Source organism: Haliotis rufescens, unplaced genomic scaffold (assembly GCF_023055435.1).
Source record: "Haliotis rufescens isolate VD_foot unplaced genomic scaffold, xgHalRufe1.0.p SCAF_1, whole genome shotgun sequence".
Lineage (NCBI taxonomy): Eukaryota > Metazoa > Mollusca > Gastropoda > Lepetellida > Haliotidae > Haliotis > Haliotis rufescens.
The window spans coordinates 13,752,693-13,764,150 of NW_025963779.1; the positions used below are offsets into that span (position 1 = coordinate 13,752,693).

The window sequence follows — 11,458 nt, forward strand, 5'->3', positions numbered from 1 at the left end:
ATAATTCTAAAGGACCAACCCCTGTAAAGGAAAAACACAAATGAAACAATAATAAAAAGACTAAAATATTTCGGCTCCTTGTTTGCCTTGAAGCAATGGGTGAGTGAGTAAGTTGGGTTTAACGCCGCTTTTAGAATATTCCAGTTATATCACGGCGTTTCAGCTTAATGTGGGACGAAGCCCAGAGTGATGCAGGACTCAGACGTTTACCACTTTGGTGAAACCCACGGTACTGACAAACCAAGAAACATGATTAGGGTGAAGCGGGATTAAAACCAACGATCATAGGTTTTTGGGGCCCCGTAGGGACAAAAGCCTGCACGACGAATTGCTGCGCCTCAGACGACTGGGCCACCCCCAGTGAGCGTGTTATGCCCTCTTCTTCGAGAGGCAAAATAAATAAAAACCCAGTCAAAGTATTACAAAACAGTCAATGACGTATCTTGTCATCAACGAGTGAGTTGCTTGGGTCTGTTTTGTAACGATATTTTCTCATTTTGAACAACAGAACAAGTCATCCAAGTGGTTGCAAACATTTATTCCCATCTGAACAATTCTGCAAAAATCAAAAACTGTTCTCACTCTGCACAATGACTCAGAGCACAGTACATGCATATTTGAACGAATAATTCTGAAATGGACCTTGTATAGTTACAGTTATATTGAGATATCACGGGGTCACCGGGGCTATTCAAATATACCGTAATACTCTGAAGTGGGAACAGTGCCTGTCGTGTGAAAGGTTGCTATTGTACTTTTGATATCCCCAGCCGTCCAATTACAAATTAAGCGTTTCAGCATGTCCGTGAAATATGCAGACCCTGCTCAACCAATCCAATTTTACATGGATTCAACTGAACTGTGTTGTCTATCCCACCTGTACATGTATAAGACGTGCTATTAATCATTCATCAAGGGCAATACTGTAATGGAAGCCTGAACCGTAGAGAGGAAATCCGACACAGTGATTGTGTGTTCTCGTTCGAATGTTTCAGATTTCAGAAGCGAATTTGCACTGTCAGTTTACAAATGCATCTGCTACATCCGCTTCGAGGCATGCCTTCCTACAGTACTGTACATATGCCCCTGTATGTGCAATTGTGGGAACAATTCGCATGTGCTCAATTAAGTACGGGCCATTGACGTAAATCTTAATGTATATTTTTGCACCCGTTACATGATGACCTTCAAGACGCATCTCCTAAAAGCAACAAACATCGAAATGTGGTTACTCTGACCAGCAACCGATCACAATCCCTTGGCTAACATCTTTAGTGTGAAATTGGCTTGATGTCGGCAGTTTAGATTGAATTTCATGACAAAACTTCCAATTACCCAACCCCGCAATGTTTGTTCAGCTTTCACGCAACGAGTGATAAATTTAATTGAAATGTTGGTAGACAAAATTGTAAAACTTTGTAAAAATGATTTCTGAATGGAACGAGTCTCTGCAGCATGTGTACTGCGGGTATACTGAGTAGGTTTTGCTCTTTCTCCTTTTAATGAACTGGTTTCCTTTTCTGTAATTTTAGTTTCGTTTTAACAAACTGTAATAGTTGTAACTTAAATATGTCCTTGAGTCACATTCTTTCCACAAGAACTAGCTGGGTATTTCGCTCTTGGCTCTTTGTGACCTTGCCTTTAATGAATGTGGAACCTCATTGGTGTGATACTCGGCATACTGGGTAGGGGTTGCTTGTCCTCCGTTTGTGCAGATAGTGATTATTACATGTTGATACCTTGCTTTTAATCTTATTTTTTGCAGCAAAAACAGTTTATGAATTAACATTAAATGTGTCCCAAATCTTTTCACAGGAACTAGCTGGGTATTCCGCTGTTTGCTGTTTGTAACTTTGACATCAATGAATATGGAACCTCACTGGTGTGAAATAGTGACAGATTTGTGAGTGCCAATGGATTTCAGACACTGAATGATCACTGGCAAAAAGGCGACACTCACACCCATACTGCCGAATATCAGGAAAGGCAGATCATACGACCCAGTCAAGTCATACAGTTTCCCTGTAATTGAAGAAGAAACATACGTTACCAAATATGATTACCACAAACCGAAAACCGGTAAACAACAAATTAGCTTCAGTTGCCAAGGCCATATGCTTGAGAAATAAAGTTTGATCTACCCCACATGTGTTGTGTAATATAGAACAGTTTTGCCCTGTACTAATATAGTTAAAGCACGAGGACCCTTGCCTCCGACTGCTTGACGTTATTATAGTTCTTGCATAACACATGGGTTAGAGACTAACGCTACATTTTAGAGGGGTTTAAAAAGAAACATGTAATACGCAGTGCCGTAAACTCTCGAATATAGGGCTAACTAAAGGGCACTTCCACCTAATTGTCTGCATCGTTCTTACCTTAAGGGAAAGTACATTTTGAACATAATAAAACACAACTGAAATTGGTAGTTCATAGTTTATCTCAGTCACATTTTATTATCCGTTTAGTGTGTCATTGTTCATAATCTCAAGCAGCAAAAAGAAGGATTTATATTTATGTTATAATGTAATAATTATATACTCTTCAAAAAACGAAACTTGACATAGATGTTAAACCACTTTCTGCCAAATATCTAAAATAATTACGTTAAATGAGAACCAAATAAGTCAAACAGAAAGATGATTGTTCTATAATTCGCGAAAACACATGCAAAGCACATAAACGTAGCGTTTGGGGATCAATTTTACAGCTTCATCCAAACGCAACCGCCTGTAAAAAACGTGCAGCACAGGATCCTGCATTTAGGCTTACAGGCCCCCCTGCTGAATGGGTATAAAAATCCGCATCAACGGCTGTTCATACAGTCCTTATAACGGTAGTAGAGGCGGTGACAGAATGCCAAGACTGAATGCAGCTCAACGAAACAACGCCATTGGGAGATTACAAGCTGGAGCAACTCAGCAAGAAGTTGCCAGGCACTTTGGCGTATCCAGACAGACGATCTCCTCACTGTGGACCCATTACAACAACACCAACAGAGTTGACGACAGACCAAGGTCAGGAAGACCAAGGATGACAACCCAAGCACAAGATCGATACATCCGGCTGCGACACCTCCGAGACCGCACTGCCACAACCACGTCTACAACCACACAGATCCCTGGGGTACGCAGAATATCAGATCAAACGGTACGCAACAGACTGAGGGAGGCTGGACTTTTTGCACGAAGACCTGTTCGACGTCATGTATTGACCCCACGTCATCTGGCGGACCGTCTGCTTTGGTGCCAACAGAGGGTTAGATGGGCACGTGCAAGGTGGAGAAATGTACTGTTTACTGACGAGTCCCGTTTCCTACTCACACGTGCTGATGGGCGCGCACGTGTCTACAGACGTCGGGGTGAACGTTACGCCCCCAACTGTGTGCAGCAGGTTGTCCCATTTGGCGGCGGGAGTTTCATGGTATGGGCCGGAATTCATCATGGTGGTAGGACGCCTCTCGTGCAGGTGTGCGTTACAGAGACTTGCTCCTACAGCCTTACGTTCTTCCTCACGTCAACGTTCATGGCGGACAGTTCCAGCAGGACAACGCTCGACCGCATATTGCACGTGTTTGTCAGGACTTCTTACATCACAACAACATCCAGACATTACCTTGGCCAGCCCGGTCACCAGATTTGTCCCCGATTGAGCATCTGTGGGACGAGTTGGATAGACGCGTTCGCAGAAGGAATCCACCGCCCCAAACACTTCCGGCGCTTCTTGATGCACTTCAACATGAATGGCAGCACATCCAACAGCGTGTTATTGACAACTTGATTGCATCTATGGGTCGTCGGTGTCAAGCGGTGATTGATGCACGTGGTGGGCACAACCGATACTGACATTTTCTGTGCCCTTTGACATTAACTGTATCGTGTACGTGTGTCTGTCTAGGTGACACGATTAATGTTTTGAACATTGTGTACATTGATCTTCAAACAGTGTTTCAATTATGGTTTCTGTGTCCTATTTTGAAACAATCGCATTATATTACATTTTGAAAGTCAGTGTCAAGTTTCTTTTTTTTTAAGAGTATATAATATTTGTTTCAGTTTAATGACTCAAAAGATTCCCCAAGTGAATTGTGGTGCTGAGGTGATGTGTTTTCTGTTATAAAAGGTGGATGTTTGACATCATTTTTGCCATACATTTTCCCAGGTAATACCATTCAATTACACAAATCAATATTTGCTGTGGATGTGCCATTTTGACAGTGATGAAAGAACAATTTTACCATGGATACGTGAGTTCACAGGGTCGGGATTTTTTCTGAAAATATACTTTGGTTTACTGAAATAACTTACATATGCCTCGTACTGTAGGAAAAAAATAATGTACATTTTTCTTGCAGACAGTGTGTATTTAGATATTGAGAAGTCGGACACCTCTAAACCAGATGCTTCGGACTCCTCAAAACCAGATGCTTCGGACACCTCAAAACCAGATGCTTCGGACAAATGATCTCGTCAGCCATGGCTGGTTGCTCTTCTAGGTGAAGGTAAACCTTCATTCCAAACCACTGCTGCCTTGTGGCTGTACCAATCCATGGGAATAGCTGAGCGAAATCCAGAGTAAGAGGCCCTAAGGCAGTATGCCTTTATATTCAAAACCCCTCAGTCACCTCTTGCCCTGTCGCTGATACCAAACAGTATTGGATTTTGCCTTACTATGAGAGAATCCAGTATAAAGTGATGCTGATTGTGTTCAATGCGAGACACAATCAAAAACCAACTTATATCATCGAGCTTCTTGAAGAGTACGTGCCTGGGAGATCTCTCAGATCAAGCTGCCAGTCCCTACTCTCTGTGCCCAGTGTTAGAACGGCGACTTTTGGAGGTCGGAGTTTCGCCAAAGTTGCCCCTGAGCTATGGAATAGGCTGCCATTGGATATCAGGAACATTGACAGTCCTACTTTGTTCCGATCAAGACTCAAAAATCATTTCACAAAATCTTTCTTAGAGTATTGAGGCTTTGTGTTTTCCTAGCTGTGTAATGTCTCTTCTTTGTGTAGACTCAAATGAAGCGCGTTTGAGCAGTTCTTCGAACTGGATACCAGCGCTATATAAATCTGTAGTTATTATTTTTACCACCCTTGTATCTATCAGTGAGACGTGGAGAGGCGGGAACTCATGCAGGTGCTTTAGTTGGCACTCCAGATCAAGCTGCCTAGGACAGAGGTAACTCCAGCATCACCTCACAGTGACAGGACAACCGGGGAAGCAGGAGTCTACCAGTGGAAAGCTTAGCTTGACTGGCATAGAATGTAGCATCAGAAGTTGCTTCAGATGGTGGGAAGGATCAATGCATTGTGCTCTGACCAGCCTTGCATGCAGACTGTAAACTTTGCCCCAGATAAGACAAGCAAAGAAGAAAGAAAGAAACTCAAGAAGAGTTTTGATGCTGGAATGTCTGCACCCTGACGACCTGACCGTCAGCCGACCTCTGGGAGATGAATGATGTACGCATGACTGCTGTTATCAACAATGTGAACTCGGAAGACTGCAAGTGGATATCACCATGCTACATGGTTGTTGTCGACAAATTCTGCATCTTCAGCTCATTGCTGCATGGAAGTGAGTCTTGAAACGTCTCTTCTAGACAAGAACAGAAACTCAACGCCTTCCATACGCGCAGTCTGAGCGCATCCTCAGAATTAGCTGGAATGACCTTCACCAACAGCACCGACTTCACTGCCTCGACCATGTCCGTCACATTGCGGACAGAACAACACTGAATCGTGTCCTGTTAACAAGTTCGCCTTAAAATACATCTGCAAACAGCACTTGAGGTCACTGGACTACGAGAGGTGAGAGGAACTTGCTAACAAACAAAGGCATGCTTGTTTAAAGAATAAAGTTCAATTGCTATGTGTTGAAAATAATGGATTGAAAATAATGGAGCTCCTAAACATTAAAAATCAGAAAATCAAATGGTCGTCTATTACCCATTAGTATCCCCAGCGTTGTGTTTGAGGCTCCAGTGACTGCCCCGCCTAATCCCATGGACACAGCATACATGTCTTCCCCCACCACTTGGAAGACAACTGCAAGGAAACATTTGGGTTAGATTAGTATAGGCTTAATCAGAAGTAGACTTTCTAGCTTCCCGTGTCACATTAGATCCTAATACAATGTGCGTTTAATATTTGTGCAAATTAAATAGAACAGGTCACAACCTCCACCTGCGGACATCAACATTGAAATAACATCCTTGGTCTAGAGGATAGAGTGTCTGACTTGAGAGCGGAAGGTCGGTGGTTCGATTCTTGTCTGGTCATACCCAAATATGTTGAAAGATGGTACTTGTTGCTACCCTGCATGGCACTCAGCATTATGAGGATATATTGGCTTGCACTATAAACCCCGCATCTTTATAACTCACCAATAGCAAAGGTGGACACCATCCCGCCTGCAGCCAATCCGTAAACTGAGAAGCAGGCCATTATCATGCCATAGGAATCCGCCCACGATATCACTATCAGAGCGGTACTGGACACCAACACTGATGTACAGAACACATGGTAGGTCTTCACTCCTGGGATCATCTGTATGAAACCCGCCATAAGACGCATTCCAGTGCTTGTCCCATTTATTAACAGCATAATCATTATTCCCGTTTCTGCAGACAGACCCTTTGAGACACCAAAGTCAACTGCAGTCAAGACAGTCGCTGTGATGGAACCAAATCCTATTAAGCCACACAACAAGTAAGCACCATATAAGGGATTCAACAGTCGACGAAATTTAGATGTGGCCTCGATATTTGTATTGTTTTTCAACCGAGATGTAGGCGATACACCAAGTGATGACGTAACTAGGAGACCTGATAGAGCAACATTTAGGTAAATACCGCTCATTATAAGCAGTGCTCCTCTCCAGCCAAACTCCCGCTTGAGTTCCTGCAAGATGGTGGGGAAGATCATGGACCCAAGACCACCTGATGACGTCATTAATGCTAATGCAAAGGCCTTGGCCCTAGGGTCACGGAACGCCAAGGTAACGTTGACATTGTTTGCCAGATACACCATGCTACAACCACAACCTGAAAATCAAAACAACAAATCAGCTAATGTAATGGCCATTTGTTAATAGAGAACATAAACTTCATGAAGGGAGGAACACAATGTATGAATGCGACACCCTTGATTATCCAGCATTTCTAATCGCCATTCTGTTATGACACACATCCTGGATCAATTCGCCACCCTCCTTTCACGATGCTAAAAAAGCAATCCAATCAAAATACACTTTTTAATGATTGAAACCAGGTAATTACCATATGCTGTATGAAATACAACCAGAACGTCTCACAGCAAGAGGACTTCCCGCCCACCTTAATCATCACGAAAACGTCTTGCTCAGGTTAAAGTTCAATTTAAATAAAGTGTCTTCTAATTCGACTTAACTATAGCGATTGCTCCATCATAAGAGAACTCTCATTCAGAAGAGACATTTTGGTTGGTTGTTTAGGTCACTCTCAAGCGCGAAAGAAATTCTGTGCCATTAAGAGTAATGGAGATGGTGACGTCCCCAAAAGATGCAATGATTAAGATGCGTATCACTTCACTCTGGTTGCAAACATTTTAGTAAGCTGTCAAGATGTATATATAGGATGGTATTTGCTGGTAACAGCTACACTCTTTGCAATTATTAATACACGACTCACCCATTACCACGCCTATAGATACAAGGGTGAAGGTGTAGCTTGTTGCAAACCAGCTCGCAAACAGTCCAAGGGAAGACACCATGCTACCTGAACACAACACAGCTCGGATACCAAACCTCTGGATAAGGAAGCCATTCACAAGTCCTAGAAGAGAAAGATAAATTCACACTAGGTCAATCTCTGATAACTTAAGTAGGGCAGGAAAAGTATGGTAAAAGAATATCATGAAAAGGCACGAATATACACTTGCTTGTTTGTGACATAGGCTTAATAAGTTATAATATAATTGTTATGGTAATATATTTTGAAGAGGTGTTGACGCTCGAAGACTTAATAATAATTCTTAATATTTTCCGATTAATTGATCTAAAATATGAAAATAAACCTGCCTCCCATGAATGTCAATCCAGTGGACGTTGATTGGATAGATGCGGTTGCAGCACGTGTGGTTTGAAAATCCTCTAACCAATCAACAAAGAGGGCCCCAAGTGAAAAAGGAAATCCCAAACCAAGGAAAACATTGAAACACCCACCAAGCAGGGTGACTATTTGCCGAAGTAACTGCTTGGATCCTTCCTTTTTGTCTATCTGCGATTCATACCTGATACATAAATAAAACCATTCTTTACATGTTAATATGGATTTTGTATTGTAAACACAAGCTTTTCTCACTTTAGCGTGACTAATATCTAGGAATGAATATCAATATATTTTTCATATTTTTTAGTTCATTAAAAGGTATGTAACTATACAAACATCAATTCTGAAACATGCATACCTGATATATGTGCCTTCAGAGCCATGTTGCACACAGCCATCATCTATGATGAACACCTGAGGCTCTATCGCTGGCACATCCGGGACATATGCTACATTGGCATACCCTGAAACAAAGGGTTTGGCCTTTGGTGGTTCTTTGTCCACTTCTTTTGTGATGTTTGTACTGATGCAGATATGTTCTTCTGACAGCGGGGCAACTTGAGTTGAAGGTCTACAAGGAAGATAGTCATAAACTAACGGACGTGAATAATTACTCTGTGAATTCTGCAGCCCCAGCCCCTGGTGTGCTTCTGAATGAACGTCTTGTTGCACATTAGAGGACTTTTGTACTTTAATATCGACCGCACCACGGTCATTGTTTGTATTGCCTTGTGTCTCATGGGTATTCTCAAAAAATGCTGAACAGGTAGACTAAAATCTAGTCTCTGAAATGAACATATCGTACATAAAAAACAGTTGTTCAGTTATCTTAATAAAAATATAATAAAAAAGGGCCCAGTGACTCTCTTCATTTTCAGATACTGCAGTGATCTAGACTTGCCAAACATTATAGACTTGCATGGGCTGTATTTGATATATATTTGTATCAGGGTCTGTAAGACAGACTACTGAACAGGTTCCATGTTCAATAGCAACTGTATTGGCCTTGCTAATGTTGTATTCTGGGGTTTCATTGGTTTCATAAGGATGGCATTGTCCGTAATTTAACTTTGGACTGTGGTTTATTATGATGTCCCTCAATGCAATAACTTTTGTTTCAGTGCGTAAGATTTCACAAGAAGCGTGTACAGAAGATGCCTCTGGATGATTCTGACTGCAACAGATAAAAGTTCAATTAAGCTGGTGCACCAACGCGAATCTATTTTCTCTAAAAAAAAGTAGATCATCATAAAATAGAAATGTTACAATCGGTCATCAGTAGAAAGATCAGCTTTGAAAAATGACTGCCAGAGATAGACCGGATTCGCAACGCCCGTTGATCAGGCAGTTCGTCAGTGCCGACTTTGGATAGGTTTCTGCAGACACAAAATGAGAATGATCATCCCACACAGTCCAGGATCGATTAATCAGTAACCATAATTTACGAAAATGACCCCAAAGAGTTCATTGTTCACTTGCACCAGTCCACCAGAGTTACTGACCAGGTGATTACAAATCATCTTCTTGCTCAGGAACTACGTGTTGATCAACCGTTAACAAACTGAAGCATTCTTCAATGTCAATCCTAGGGTCACTAAACAGTATTACCGAGGCAACGTACTGGCGTCGTCAGTCGTGCCATTTGCGTGTCATGCTAATCCGTTTTTGTCTTCTGGAATCACCTGTTATTTTTGACATCCCTTTTTATTTTGGCGAATATAGTTTTGATATTTGATAACTAGTGTCTCAGAAGAATTTCGTTTGAAAAGGACTCATTGCTAAAATTGTTCATTGATTGAAACTATTTACAAACTGTATGTTCAAAACTGACAAATATGTATAGTTAAATCATTAATCTAATCATATATAAATGTTATTTACCTTTCATCCATCGTATAAACATTGCTGATACTGGGCATGATTGTGACATGATCTTTTTTATCTTCATCTGAAACAATGTCCCCGTTTTCTTGAAAGGTACACTCCTTCGTTTTGCTTGTGATGGAAGATGAAGCAATATTGATCTTATTGGTTCGGTCAACATCATTTGGATATTCCGGATCTACAGCTCCCCCAGCCTCTTCCCCAACTTGACCATGTCCTGGAGACATATCTTGCACAGCATTCCCAGTTGAAGGATAACTTGAGCTAGCCATTCCGCCATCATATCCAACTGACAGATCTTTCCCTTCTAAGGCCCTGTCCATGCTCATATGTGTGATGTCCATGGCAGTGGAACCCTGAACCTTCATAGATAATCCAACGACTTCCGTTGACCTGGTTTAATATTGAGGCGTCTAGTTTTACTCACTTAGTGTCAGTTTTGACACATGTCAGTATATCCTTAAAGAAATATTCTGCTGGTATACAATGAGTTATGACAAAATTTCCATAAACAAGTTGCACTGATATGGTTGTTAGGCTATCGTGATATCCAGAGAAGCCTTTTCTCAGTGCTTCATACCTGTCCAAACACAGTTAGGACCACAATGACAACTAAAATTAGCTACTGATATAGCACAATTTGGCTAAGTATCACATGACTCATTAAGTCCACAGCACGCATCCATGATCATGAATAGTCCCTCCCAAAGTGTGACTAAGCTGAAATACAGACTAAATTTGTCACTTACTTCAGAAGATAAATAGCTGGACTTTCACACACTTGAATTTGACATTTTACAGACCTAAACATTAGCTTTGCATGCAGTATAGGTAACATGCACCATATCAGTACTTGTTGTTATACATGTATTATGCTTAATGTATCAGGTAAAAGGTTATCAAATAAGTTATGTGCAATATCCGCAACTGTGAAAATAACTTCAAGTCTATATATGACACTACATGAAATTTACAGATTTGAGTGCTCTGACACATACCATTCATTATAAGTAGCATTTATTCCCCTATTACAATTTATGAGGATACACAGAATACAAATAACTAATGGCTAGGCATAGGTTTATGTGTGAATTGGGTATAACACCACTTTGAATGGTATTCCAGTCATTATACCAGCTGCCTTCTAAATGTGAAAAATCCCATGAGCATGGGTATGGTGTTGATAAACCTAGAAACATAATCGGGGCGAACCTGGATTCGAACCTACGATCATAAGTTTCTGGCGTGCCAAAGGGACGCACATCTGCCCAACGAGTTGTCCTGCCCTCCCTTGAAGCAACGGCAGAAAGGATATTCTCTCGAATATTAAATAGTCGCCCCCAAAAGTCAACCACACATCCTGAGATACCAAATACCGACACTGATAAGTTGAAAAAGACATTTTTCTATGATGGTCAGTTTAGTAGGCTTTGATAATCTTCATTCTAAATCATACACATAAGAGAATGGTTACACTCGTACTGTG

General features: G+C 41.3%; 1 protein-coding gene across 2 annotated transcripts; it reads right to left on the reverse strand.

The window, feature by feature from the left end:
* Window positions 1–522: 522 nt before the first annotated feature.
* Window positions 523–10,573, reverse strand: LOC124148445 (monocarboxylate transporter 11-like). Of its 2 annotated transcripts, none has more exons than XM_046519552.2 (7): window positions 9,970–10,573; window positions 8,447–8,659; window positions 8,058–8,269; window positions 7,669–7,812; window positions 6,853–7,044; window positions 5,948–6,046; window positions 523–2,022 (listed from the first exon to the last, which is right to left on the reverse strand). In XM_046519552.2, the coding sequence occupies exons 1-7, from the start codon at window positions 10,338–10,340 to the stop codon at window positions 1,877–1,879; spliced, it is 1,377 nt and encodes a 458-aa protein (XP_046375508.1). In that variant the 5' UTR covers window positions 10,341–10,573; the 3' UTR covers window positions 523–1,876. The 2 variants fall into 2 exon arrangements, with proteins under 2 accessions (XP_046375508.1, XP_046375500.1); XM_046519544.2 differs by having other exon boundaries at window positions 6,385–7,044.
* Window positions 10,574–11,458: the final 885 nt, after the last annotated feature.